This window comes from Varanus komodoensis, unplaced genomic scaffold, assembly GCF_004798865.1.
Source record: "Varanus komodoensis strain SLA01 unplaced genomic scaffold, ASM479886v1 scaffold10, whole genome shotgun sequence".
NCBI lineage: Eukaryota > Metazoa > Chordata > Lepidosauria > Squamata > Varanidae > Varanus > Varanus komodoensis.
In genome coordinates, this window is record NW_025335269.1 from 20,324,928 (window position 1) to 20,338,816 (window position 13,889).

The 13,889-nt window shown below is 43.9% G+C and overlaps 1 protein-coding gene across 3 annotated transcripts; it reads left to right on the plus strand.

The window, feature by feature from the left end:
• The first annotated feature begins 155 nt into the window (after window positions 1–155).
• Window positions 156–13,093, plus strand: UBA5 (ubiquitin like modifier activating enzyme 5). 3 transcript variants are annotated; one of them, XM_044455976.1, is made up of 12 exons: window positions 156–384; window positions 1,388–1,433; window positions 1,519–1,608; window positions 5,650–5,759; window positions 6,017–6,103; window positions 6,252–6,336; window positions 7,345–7,449; window positions 7,620–7,747; window positions 8,037–8,172; window positions 8,852–8,927; window positions 10,275–10,381; window positions 10,820–13,093. In XM_044455976.1, exons 1-12 carry the CDS (start codon window positions 233–235, stop codon window positions 10,901–10,903), a joined length of 1,206 nt encoding a protein of 401 aa, XP_044311911.1. In that variant the 5' UTR covers window positions 156–232; the 3' UTR covers window positions 10,904–13,093. The 3 variants fall into 3 exon arrangements, with proteins under 3 accessions (XP_044311911.1, XP_044311921.1, XP_044311931.1); XM_044455986.1 differs by lacking the exon at window positions 1,388–1,433 and having other exon boundaries at window positions 185–384; XM_044455996.1 differs by lacking the exon at window positions 1,388–1,433 and having other exon boundaries at window positions 320–384; window positions 1,519–1,603.
• Window positions 13,094–13,889: the final 796 nt, after the last annotated feature.

The window sequence follows — 13,889 nt, forward strand, 5'->3', positions numbered from 1 at the left end:
AGGAGCACTTGCCGCGCTGGTAAGTGCTCCTTTGCCAGAGTTCCGGCCGCACAACTGATCTTAGGAACAGTTTGTGGCCGGAACTCTGCTTGGCGGCGAGGGATTGTACCGGGAGGGGGCGACTTTCGCCGTGACTCCAGGAAGCGCCGGGAGTGGAGACGTGTCTTTGGCGCTGGGGCGACGGTGGTTCGGTGCTCGTCCGTCTTCTCAGCTGCCTTTCTAAGAACCCGCCATGGCCGCCTCGGCGACGCTGGTGGCGCAGCTGCAGCGCCGCGTCCGAGAGCTGGAGGAAGAGCTGGCCAAGGAGAGGGGAGGCGGCACGGGCCATCAGCGGGCTCGGATCGTGCAGATGAGCTCCGAGGTTACGGACTCCAATCCGTACAGGTGAGCGGGGCCCCTGCAGGGACCTGGGCGGAGGGTTCCGCAGGAGGGGCGTGGCTCGGTTGCTTTACTTGCTAGGTATTTCTTTGCTCGTTAGGTGTATGTTGTGCCTTTCCTCTAAGACGCTTAAGACAGCATACATAATTCTCCTCCGCTCCAGTTTATCTCCTCTACCCTGTTATTCTACCACTGGTTCCCTCCATATGTGTTGGATTCCAATCTCCATTGGCAACGTATCTAGAGAATGCCAAGATGAGGGAGACTGCTCTGTAGGCAGTCTCTTGCCAACTCTGTTGTACCTTTCCAGCTGCCCCCGAATCCTTGTCCTTTTTTCTTTTCCTCTGCTATCAGTATGCCACCTTTTATTGCAGCTTGTATGCTGGATCCTCAGTCCTCAGGATGATGTTCATGTGTGGCCACTGACTTTCTGCCTGACCCACCTCACAGGGCTGTTGTGAGGATGAGAGGAAATGAAATGCTTTATGGAAGCCATCTTCAGTTCCTTGCAGCAAAAAGGCAGGATATAAAATAAATATAAAGAAAACATGAGGTAGATTATTATTCAGTGGCTGCTTCTGACTGTAGCACAGACATCTGGCATTAACAGGCTTTGCAGTTTTTAAAAACGTTTAAAGCAGCTGTCAGGTGGCCTTAGGCAAATGGATGTTGTTAGACTTCAACTCCCAGGCAGCATGGTCAGGGATGACAAGTTTTGTAGTCCAAAACATCCCAAGGACCACATTTCCTGATCTTGAATATTATTATGGAAATCACCAATGAACCCACATGTGGTAAAGGTCATCACTGGTGATGTGGTGGTAAGAAACTGCAGGTTTGCTGACAAGGGCCTAAAGCGCCTAGGAATTTTAACACTGAATTTAGAGATTAACTGTAGAACTGTTAATTTCTCTTGGATTTCAAGTAGCAGTGCCATGTGAATGACGTGGGAAATCCTTCATGAACAGCCTGTTTTTCTTTTCTCCCCTACCCATCCCTCTCTCTCTAGTCGCCTGATGGCACTGAAACGAATGGGAATTGTGGACAATTATGAGGTGGGCTCCTGTTTTTTGTAGACCTTTGCCTTCACATTGATACTCGGAAAACAAAGTACTCATTAGCATTGGTTTCTTGTCCCAGAAAATCCGCTCCTTTGCAGTAGCAGTCGTGGGTGTTGGAGGAATTGGTAGCGTGACTGCTGAAATGCTGACAAGATGTGGCATTGGTAAGGTAATATACATTTTTTCCTAGAACATCCTGTTGCTTTGTAAACTCATCCATGCTTTGGAGAAAGGTGGATTTCCATTTGGCAGCTGAATGATCCCTGTATTGTGCAAAAGATGGTGCTCATAAGTGGTTTGGGAGCTATAATTTATGTAAGGCTCCTGAATACATGCTTAGCATGTGTTTTAGGACCCATGTTTCTTTTCATCTGTATTGTTACAGTACTATTCTCTCCTTCCAAAGTAGTATTTACTATTTTTAACAACCCTGGAATATTAAGATGAGAAGTGACTTGCCAAAAGCCTCAGTTTATTTCTCAGTGAGTTGTACGGCATAGGTGAGAACTGAAGCTGGGTTTCCTATATTTACTTCAGCAGTATCTCTCACTAACTTAAGTATGTCTGTTAGAGAAACCTTATCTTTCTCATTTCATGTCAAGGGACCTTGAGAAAACATGTTAATAGTCTCGCAAACTATGTTAATTGATATTTTAGATGAATGACAACTCCGGTTTGCTTTACAGAACCACAGACGTTATGGCGTTGGGGGTCTAATGGGTCAGCATAGAAGAAGGAGGGACAGATGGTTAACACCTGTCCCTCTTTCCGGTTATTCCCCCAGCTGGCGGGTTCCAGGTAGACTTGTCAACTGCCCTCCGGGCCTGTCGGTGCTGCTGCTTAATGCCAGGTCGGTCCAGAATAAGGCAACACTCATCCATGATTTGATCATGGATGAGAGGACTGACCTGGTGTGCATCACAGAGACCTGGGCGGGTGAGGGGGGGAATGTTTCCCTCTCACAATTGTGCCCGCCCGGGTACCTGGTCCAGCACTGACCTCACCTGGAGGGGAGGGGAGGGGGGTCGCTCTGGTCTATCGAGCTTCTATTTCCCTTGTGGGGCTCCCTGTCCTCTCGAGGCCGGGGCTGGAGTGCCTCCACTTGGTGTTGGGCGACCAAGACAGATTGGGGATTCTGTTGGTGTACCATGCACCCTTCTGCCCAACAGATTCCCTGCCTGAGCTGACAGAGATTGTCTTGGACCTGGTGTTGAAGACTCCCAGGATGTTGGTCCTGGGGGACTTCAATCTCCATGTCGAGATGGTTCTAACCGGGGCGGCTCAGGACTTCATGGCCTCCATGGTGGCCATGGGGCTGTCTCAACACGTCATTGGCCCGACCCATGAACGTGGACACACTCTGGACCTGGTTTTCTCAACGGGGCAGGAAGAGGGTGATCTGAGGGTGAGGAATTTAACCTTGACGCCCTTGTCATGATCAGATCACTTCCTCATGAGGTTTGAGCTCGAGAACGGCCTTTCCCTCTGCAAGGGTGCAGACCCGATTGTATTGGTCCACCCCTGGAGCCGGATGGATCCTGATGGATTCCTGGAAGCTCTGGGGGATTTTCCGGTTGACAAGACTGGTGATCCTTTCGATGCCCTGGTTGAACTGTGGAATGAGGAGATGACCAGGGCTATTGACACAATCGCTCCCAAGCGTCCTCTCCCACCTGGCAGAGCCTGTTCATCTCCTTGGTATACACCTGAATTACGGGCGATGAAGCAGGTTAGGAGACGTCTAGAGCGTAGGTGGAGATCACGGGGTGATTCTGACCGAACACACTTAAGAGCCCATTATCAGGCCTATGCTGTGGCGGTGAGGATGGCAAAGAAGAAATTCTTCTCCGTTTCCATTGCCTCCTCACAATGCCGTCCGGCGGAGCTTTTTCGGGTGGTGCAGGGGCTGATACATCCGGGCCCGAAGAAAGATCGTGTGCCACCCTCGAAGGCCCGCTGTGATGACTTTGCCAAGCATTTCAGGGAGAAAATCGCTCAGATTCGTCACGAGCTTGACTCTACTATTGAACCAGATTCTACTGAGGAGATGCCAACGACACCGTCGAGTCCACAATTAATGGATGAATTTCAGTTGTTGCGGCCTGATGATGTGGACAAGGTGCTTGGACAAGTACGTCCTACCACTTGCTTACTAGACCATGCCTATCTTGGCTACTTAAGAAAGACAAGGACGGGATTGGGACCTGGATCCTGGAGGTGGTCAATGGCTCTTTAAGAGACGGCCGGGTACCTGCCCCTTTAAAGGAGGTGGTAGTCCAGCCATTCCTAAAGAAGGCATCCCTGGATCCAGAGGTGGCCGCCAATTATAGACCAGTGGCCAACATCCCATTCCTGGACAAGGTGCTAGAGCAGGTGGTGGCGGGACAACTCGAAGCACTCTTGGATGAAACTGATTATCTGGACCCATTTCAGTCCGGCTTCAGACCCGGGTATGGCACTGAATCTGCCTTGGTCACCCTGTACAATGACCTGTGCAGGGAGAGAGACAAGGGAGTGCGTCCCTGTTAGTTCTGGACCTCTCAGCAGCTTTCGATACCATCGACCATGGTATCCTTCTGAATAGGCTAGTGGGATTGGGAGTTGGAGGCACTGTGTGGTGGTGGTTCTGCTCCTATCTCAATGGCCTATTTCAGAAGGTGGTGCTGGGAGACTATGGCTCTGCGCCATGGCAGTTATGCCATGGAGTACCGCAGGGGTCCATTTTGTCCCCTTTACTATTTAACATCTACATGAAACCGCTGGGAGAGGTCATCAGGAGGTATGGGCTGCGGAATCATCAGTACGCTGATGATACCCAGCTCTACCTCTCGTTTTCCACCAATCCAGGTGAGGCAGTGGCTGTGCTGAACCGGTGCCTGGCCGAGGTAATGGGCTGGATGAGGGCCAATAAACTGAAGCTCAATCCAGACAAGATGGAGGTCCTGTTGGTGGGTGGCTCGGGCCTCGGGATGGGGGACTTGGGCCTTGTCCTAAATGGGGTTGCACTCCCTCTGAGGGACAGGGTTCGCAGCTTAGGAGTGCTCCTCGACCCTGAGCTGTCTCTAGAAGCTCAGGTGACGGCGGTGGTGAGGAGCTCCTTCCTTCAGCTTCGGCTGATACATCAGCTGTGTCCCTTCCTGGAGAACTGCCTGGCGACAGTGACACACGCGCTGGTAACTTCCCGATTAGACTTCTGTAACGCGCTCTACGTGGGGCTACCCTTGAAGACGGTCCGGATACTTCAGTTGGTGCAGAATAGAGCTGCCAGGTTGCTGACAGGGACTGGGCATTGGGACCTGGGTATCTAAAGGAATGCTTGTGCCCATATATGCCCTCCCGCCCCTTGAGATCAACAATGGATGCCCTTCTCCGGGAACCCTCTGTGAATGATTTTAGGAGGGTGAGTACCCGGAGGAGGGCTTTCTCTGCAGTGGTGCCCCATCTATGGAATGCGCTCCCCAGAGAGGTCTGCCTGGCGCCGTTGTTATTTGTTTTTCAGCGCCAGGCTAAGACCTTTTTATTTAAAACTTATTTTAATTGCTAAATTATTGTATTAATTAGGATTTTAAAATTTTTAGCCAAGAATGCACCAGGGGTTTTTAAATGTTGTTGTTTTTTCTTCTTTTAATTGTTATATTATTATTATTTTTGTATGTTTTATGTATTCTTTGTGAGCCGCCCCGAGGCTTTGTTGCGATGGGGGCAGCATAGAAATGCTTTAAATAAATAAACAAACGAATAAATAAATGTTTTAGAAATCTGCATATTTCTCATACTAGAATATCCTTTATGAAATAGACATACTCTTCCAGGCACATTAGTTACTCACATTTCCTTAAAAGGTCTAAAGTTGTTGTTTTTCTCTGTGACTAGCATTTGGAAATGCTGGATCTGAAGCAGTGTTTGATGTGCTCTGCTGTTCCAGCTTGGGTCAGCAATGTCCTTCTGATCTTCCTGCTGAGACATGCCTACCCAGTTGGGACAAATGTTGGGGAGAAAATAAGACAGGACAGGAGGGCTTTAGCAACATGTAGGATAAATCCATCCAATTTGATCAGCTTTGTGTCAAAGTCTGTTCAATTTAATAGAAGCAGTTCAAATTGTATACAGTTTACATAAACATTAGCAATACCAGTGGATGTGGCCATATTTGTTTTAAATTAGAACCTGCACAGAAGGTGGTCATGCACTCTTGTGATCTTTCTTTTAGCTGCTCCTGTTTGATTATGATAAGGTGGAGCTCGCAAATATGAACAGGCTCTTTTTCCAACCTCATCAAGCAGGACTGAGTAAAGTGCAAGCAGCAGAGCATACTTTAAGGTATGACCATTTCTGTAATGGAATGATGTCCAATTTCTTGGAGTGTAGAATGCAACCGAAGACTTCAAATTGTATTAGAAAGTCAAAAACTAATCTTATAGGTGTTGTACAGGGCAACAAACTTCAACAGAATTAATTTTTCTGTTAGACTGTGTAGGATTGCTCCTTTACAACTTGCAATGCAAATGTATGGGAACTTCTTTTGTAGTTTTTCACATTAATCCTGAACACAACAGTGTATTTATTTTGCCCTTTAGAAACATCAATCCTGATGTCCAGTTTGAAGTACATAATTACAACATCACGACTGTGGACAACTTTCAACACTTTATGGATAGGATAAGGTAAAATATGCATTTTTTGTGTTAGTGGTCATAATTTGGTTTTTGTAAAAAAAAAAAAAAAGTAACTATTACAGAATGCATAAAATGACTTGCTTGCTTTTTTCAAAGCAAGACCCCTTAAAATGCCTGGTTTTGTTTTTCCTTCTAGTAATGGTGGATTAGAGGAAGGGAAACCCATTGATCTTGTATTGAGCTGTGTAGATAACTTTGAAGCTCGCATGGCAATTAACACAGTAAGTATGGCAGGAATGTTGAACCACTTTTAGTCCAAAGGGTTGAAGTCCATTTGCAAGATGCTTTCAGGGCCCACATTCCATTGGGAAGTGGGAAACCACCTACTTGGGGTCAACTGCAGAATCCCAGAAAAGCAAGATGTAGTTCTTTTCTTGAAATATGTTAAAAGCAGTGTTTCCTATACAATAATGAGTTTGTGTTATCCAGCTATGAATTGTACATTTGCTGCTAGAAGTCATGGATTTTTCATAGTGTCTAATGCACCGGGCTACTGTGTAGTTTTCAGTGCCAATGTCTGGAAGCTCTCACACAAATCTTTTTTTAAAAAATTGGTTCTGCACTTGGTACATGACCACTAGCTATTGTGAATCTAAAAATCAGAATAAAATGGCTTTACTGGTGAGAGTTTAGAGTACAGTATGATTTTAGATTTTAGAAAATTTTAGAAAACACAGTATGGTTCAAGCAGTTCAATTTGAAAATACTTTTCTAGCTTTGACGTGAGTGGGAATCTAACTGCCAAGTCTGTTTTGATGAATAAGATGAAACAATTTCTGATGTCCAGCAATGAAGGAACATCATTGCTATGTTGACATTTGTGGCAATTTAAAACCAGACCTATTTAAAATTTAAAACCTATGCAGCTTAAGGCCATTGTGGAAAACAGTGCTGTACTAACACAGGCCTTTGGTCCAGCTGGGCTCTCCTCACATTGTTTTTGTTTTCTCAAGTCACCTTTAACTTACAATGGTCCTATGAATGAACGCCCTCCAAAATGCCCCATCCTTCACAGTCTTGTGCAGCTCTTGTAAACTCAAGGTTGTGGCCTCCTTGATGAAATCGATTCATCTAATAGTTGGCCTTCTTCTGCCTTTGACTTTCCCTAGTATTACCATCTTCTCCTGTTGTTGTCCTTGCAGATGTCATCCATTAAAATTTTGTAGCAAATGCAACTTGTATACATTGCATTGTGTATAAATGTGGTGTGTTGTCATTTATTTTTTAAGGCCTGTAATGAGCTTGGCCAAATATGGATGGAATCTGGAGTAAGTGAAAATGCTGTATCAGGCCATATCCAGCTGATCAAACCCGGTGAATCAGCTTGTTTTGCGGTATGTGATATTCTGTTCACCTTCTTGTTCTATTGTGAGAGGAGGCAGGGTAAAAGTGGTTGGAATGTCTAGTTGTTATAGTTGGATTATTCTATTAATTACAATTACATAATGAGTTTTTGCCTCCATGTTCCTTAAAGGTTATAACATTCTTTTCCTTTTTTTTCCAGTGTGCACCTCCACTTGTTGTAGCAGCAAATATAGATGAAAAAACGTTAAAACGGGATGGTGTTTGTGCAGCCAGCCTTCCCACCACTATGGGAGTGGTTGCCGGTCTTCTTGTGCAAAATGTCTTGAAGTAAGTGAGTAAACTGAAGGTGCCATGATTTAAATTCTTAGTTTAGGGATGGGGGCCTTAAGGTCTTCAGGTACCAGTGGATTGCAGTTCCCATCAACCCTAGTCAACCTAGCCAAAGGAGAGGGCTGCTGGAAGCCACTGTCTTAACATCTAAAGGACTACATGTTCACCATTTCTGCCTTAGCTGGCAATTCATTCATTACAAAGGACCACTTTGAGCATATTGTGAACTGCAGTGTGGACTTTCATTTTGAAACATGCTTCTTTTATCCTTCTTACATGTCCCCAGATATTTATTAAACTTTGGCACAGTGAGCTTTTACCTTGGTTACAACGCCATGCAGGATTTCTTTCCTGCCATGACAATGAAGCCAAATCCACAGTGTGATGACAGAAACTGCAGAAAGCAGCAAGAAGTATACAAGGTAACATAAAAAGACCCAAGCTAGAGCCCTCCTTTAAAGGGGTGGGAAACTTAGGGGTGAGCTACTTACCCAGTATCAGATAGGAAGTATCATGTGTCCTTTTGCAGATGGTTTCCTTAGCATAGATTGGGACTATTTATTTCATTTTTATACTGCCCAATAGCCAAAGGCTCTCTTTTTAATTACCATTGGAAGGTAATTGTATAGGGGCGCAATCCTTCTGATTACACCCCTTGATGATCAGAACCCCTGGAACACAGAGGCTTCCGATCATCCAGTACAGGGTAGGAAGTATAGCGAACATTGTCTTTGCCTGCCTTCCTCCTTGGCTTCTATTTTTCGCTAGGTAACGAAAGTACCACAGAGTGAAAGAGGAGTCTGGAAAAGGCTCAGGAGTTTGTATCCTGAGCTTCCCAAGCACTGAAAAACCCCGTATCCCCCCCCCCCCCCCGATGGTTTTTTACCCTTGCAGGCCAGCCAGCATGGTTCCTTCCACGCTGGTTGCAAGGGCAATAGATGTCTGACTCTGCCTTGGGAGGACCAAGCACCAGACTTGGAGTAAGGAAGCCCCAGTAGCCTATGGCCCCTCAGATAACGTCTAGCTCCCTAAGTAACTTATGGCTCCCTAAGTTTTATTAAGTATTTTTTGTTGTCACTTATAGTACCTTTGTATTTCCAGAAAATAGCAGCAGCAAATCCTAAAGAAGAAATATTGGAACAGGAAGAAGAAATAGTACATGAAGAAAATGATTGGGGTGAGTACAGAGTTTTTTAAAAGTGTCAAGATGCCAGGACAATACAACTTACTATCTTAAGTTTTGAAACTGTAGTCCCCAAATAGTAACAAAATGCCCTTTGACTTACTGGTTTACTACTTTCTAGCAATGCAATCTTATGGCTACAAGAAAGGCCACCTAGAGGGCCACAGGGTTTTTCAGATACACAGCTACAAGGTTGGAAAATTGCTCCAACTTCATAGCTGAGCATTCATGCTTGTGGAACCTTTCCCTCCCTTGCAGTCAGAATGGAAAGAATTGTGACAGGTCCATCTCCGAGGTTGCCAGAGAAAGTATACCAGAATTCCAAGGGGGTGCAGGAGGAGGAAGCTGGCATTGCCAAGATATGAGGGATCCCATCATCCCCTCACTCTGCTTCCCTCCCACTCTGAGAAACGCCACTTAAGACAGCCAAATTTGCCTGTCTTGCAGGGTGAAAGGACCACAGAAATGACCTTCATCTCCACTCTCCTTTCACTCTTCATAGGATGTCCGTAATTCTCAGAGGGTCATGGGTATTTGGATTGGGTTGCGCCCTAACCCTACCTTCTTCCACTGACTTTTCCAGGGGCAAATAAAGAGAACACAGTCAAGGCAAAGAAACAAGCAGTCCTTCTGACACATCAGTGCTCCGTTGTCTAGCCAACCCGCCCCACCCCCCAAATTTTGTCCCCATTTCAGAAAATTCCAAGTCTTGCAAGCCAAGTAATTGTCTCTCACAGAAATCAGTGGGAGCTATTTACTATTAAGAGAGTAGGTGGTGGAATGGAAACCAACCCCTTGAGGAAGAGGATGGTCAGTGTGCAGATACCTGTTGCCTCTCGTTGCATCAGGTGAAATGTCCATCATTAGGGATGGACCAAGGAAATAACTGCATATACCACTGAGACACTGTAAATCCCTTGTAAGGGAACCTTGTAAGACTGCGAGGCAGAGTAAATTGATCCCTCTCCACCAGCTATCAGTGAAGGGGATGTATTAAGCCTGACCTCGCTACCATGACATCTTGGAAGTATAGCCATTAACTTTTCTCCATAGGGCTGAAGGGTCGTATCTAGGTGAATGTGACTGTCACATACTGTGTAAGTGGGGGGGTGGTGCAGTGGTGGTATGCACACATGAACTTGCCCTGGGGGTAGAGTGGTGCCCACAGTAGGAGATTCTAAACATTGCTTCCTGCCATTTGGATTGCCTGAACGAGAAAGAGGTTTGAGGTAGCAAAAAGATCTATCTAAATGTATCCCAAGAGTTAATGCTAGTAAGGTGCATTTTCTATACTTGCACCTATCATTAATCTGGAATAAGTGTTTACTTTCATATTTTTAGGTATAGAGTTGGTTTCTGAGGTTTCTGAAGATGAACTGAAAGCTGCTTCTGGTCCAGTTCCAGATCTACCAGAAGGAATCACACTGGCATACACAATACCAAACAAGGTGATAAGACATTCTTCAAAATTCTTTTCAACATTTGTAAACCACCCAGGTTATAAGTGCAGTTAAAATCATCTACAGTTTGTATTCAGGCTGGACATAATGAAGTTGTTATGGTAACCTTTCGTTGTGTAGTCTCATTTTAGTTTCCTCCAAGTGTTCATTTCCCACTTCTATAACAGCTGCAGCAGCAAAAGCAGGAGCAGCTTAGGTGTTTCGTGCCTCCCTGCTGGAGCAAACCCCCTTGTTTTCAGATAAAGATGGAACTGAAAGCATTTGGATTGTATATATGTCACATAAAAGCAAATTACTGTTTAATAATTTTTGAAGGAGGCCATGATGGCTATAATGTGTGTTATTTTGCAAGTGTAATGCATTTTTTGATTTGAGGAAAGCCAAGTAGTGTGTAAAGATACTGATCTTCTTTTCTAAAATTAACAGGAAGAAAATGCTGTAACTGGGGAAAGTGTTACAGAGTCAGAGGAAAGTCTAGAAGAACTTATGGCTAAGATGAAGAACTTATAGCACAGAGAACACTTCAAGAATACTGTACTCTCAACTCGTGAGAATGTGTTTTGTTACAATCTTTGTCTTCTGTGAATTGGTTCATCATGTCTTTGTTCTCGTAATTATGTAACTAAATTACTGTGAGCCAAGAAATTTTTTTGGAAGGTATGTTGGTCCAAGTATCCAGTTGAAAAGACAAAGTAGAAAAAAATAAACTTTAGTATATGAGACAGAATCGCAGCTGCCAAATAGACCAGTTCAATTGAGGATGAATTTACTAATGGCTAGCAGTTTACACTTTAGCATGACAGCACAAAAAAGTCAATAGAAAATAGTTCAACAGAACTCCTGATCTCCTTAAACTATATTCCTTAAACAAAGAAAGTATTTCAATAGTCACTGTAGCCTTACTTTTTAAAAATATATGACTGGGGCAGTTTACCCATAGCTTAAATTCAGCGCAGTCTTCCCTAGATTAGGTGCTCTAGATGTTTGGCTACAGCTACTGTAGCCAAAAATCAGGCATGGTAGAAGTTGCAAGCCAAAACTTTTAAGAAGACCCAGGTTGGGTAAGCCTGATTTAGACTTATGTGCACAAACTCTGAGAGTCTGGGCAAAGTCTCATGCTGGAGTGATCCCATGCAGCTAGCAGGAGCAATAAGCCATAATTCAGTTTAGATTTCCTTGCTTCCTATCTTGTTATTACATATGAACCAAGAATCTTGTTAATCAAGCCCATGGTCTGAGGTTAGGAGGGGTTTTTTTTTAGCAATTGTTTTGAGTTAATTTTAACTACAAGGTAGGATTGTGAAACAATCATGGTTTATTCCTCCTTCCAGCAGTGCAGGGTTAGTATTGCTGGAGAATAATATATCATGGTTTTGTATTATGTGTGAACCAGAGTTCTGTCTGTCCTTATTGCAACTTACATGTTTGTTACTTTGACCATGTAATTGTATAGATATGTTTGCTAGATCATAGCAACTCACTTCTGTATATGAAATTTGCTTGATTCCAAAACCAAAATTGGTCTGTACAGTCTAACAATGTGGGCTGGAAAACAAAGTATACTGAAAGCTAGGCATTGGGTTTTAACAATTTTCCCCCCAGACTGTTTGGGAGAAGGTAGGAATTTGGCAAAATTCACTCCTGTTGCCTTTATGAGGAAGAACTCTTGAATGGAAACCAACCATCTTCTTGTCTAACTTCATGGGAGACTACTAATTCAGAAATGCTTTTAGAAATCCTACCTAAAAAAACTGTTTCAAAATAAGGGAAAGAGCCAAATTCAAGCACCTGGAGCCCACATAATCCCGAGAACTTTTGAAATTGCTTCAGATTGTAGGAGAAGCTCTAGGACCTTGCTGGACCAAGAAGATTGCACCTCCTTGTTTGTTAGGACAGATGGTCCAGCTTAAATACTGTCACTTCCCAATCATGTTCAAGTGAGATTACCGCACACGTGCACTAAGCATTGTGAAATGATGAACCCTGAAAACTTACATATGTCGGAATTTCAAGGTCCCCAAAGACACACCCAACCTTCTAAAGCACTCAGCTGATCAGTCTCCATTATGAAACCAGAGCAGCCAACCAAAGGGAAGTAGAAAGTAGAGGGACCAGTAAAAGGAAGATCTAACTGCACTCACAAGCAACTTGTATGAACAAGTTATCTGCCAGTTCTTCCTAACTTTCTAAACAAGTCATTTTTAATATAAAATCTTCTACATTACAGATCTATTTGTTAAACAAGGAAGTTGCAGTCCAAAACACAAGTGTGCCTAGGATCAATGGGCATCCTAAGTGTATTTAACTTTGCTGTGGCCATCAATGTAAAGCCACAGCTTTGCAGGATCGAAATTTAGGCATCCAGACAGTATTTCTAAGACTGTTAATAGAAATGTACTTCTCATTAACTGAGGATTAATAAAGTACAAAATGTACTTTAAATTTTAAATTGAAGAGCTAGTCAGTGTTTTAATATTTAAAAGCTAAAAGAGTGCATGGGTAGGAAGAATGAAACTGATTTGCAAAGAAATGTTTTGGAACCTTAATACTTGAAGGTGGTATTACTGTTAATTGACTCAAATACTCCATTCCTATAGTGACTCATAGATTGCTGTTTTTGCAACAGAACTGTCTATTCCTTTTAATGACTTGGGCTAATAATTCTTGCTTATAAATAAATCTTACTATGAAGAAGAGTAATCTTCGCTTCTTCTAATGACAACTAATCAGTTCCATCCTCAGTGCCTTTATATAATGGAAACAATTTGCTAATCCATTTTGCTAAATGTTCTTTACTTGTGAAAGAGGCGGCTTAAATTTAGAAACCCACCATCTATGCTGTAGTCATTCCTCTTAGCCTTGTGTGTGTGGTGTTCCCAGTGGTAAGGCATAGCTCAAGAATTTCCTGTCTTTAAAGTTAGTGTCAAACTTCCATTAAATCTATTGCAATGGTTTTGAAGTTCAGACTGATCAGAATATATAGAGAATTCAGCTCCAGTGGATCCACATATTCCAAGTATATTGTACTTTGGGATCCGCTTCTTGCTAAGTTTCTCTTTATAATAATCTGTTGATTTTTAAATCTTGAATTTCTTACAACTTTCCTTCCCAATCTGCAAAGTAGGTGGAAAGGATCAGCAGGGCTTGCTGCCTCTTATTACATTCCCAAGAGGTTTAGTTTCATGGTCAGTGCTAGCAGCCTGGCAGGTTCTCTGCCTAGCCCAAATGACTAGGAAAGGACACCTGGCAAGGGAGGCGCCCCAAATCAGTGGTCACACGGGTTGACTCAATTGCCACTTTCTATTCCAGCCAAAATGAGCAACACCTGAAGTGGCTGAGGGAGGGAGGGAGTGAGGGAGGGAAAGGAAAGGGGGTGAGGTGAAAAGGAGCACAGGGGAGGGGTAGGAAGAGGACCCACAAAGAACCCACGCAGTAGAGGGGAGAGGGTGTGATTTGGGAAAGCTCAAGAAGAGGTAAGCATGGCTGGGGCATGGAG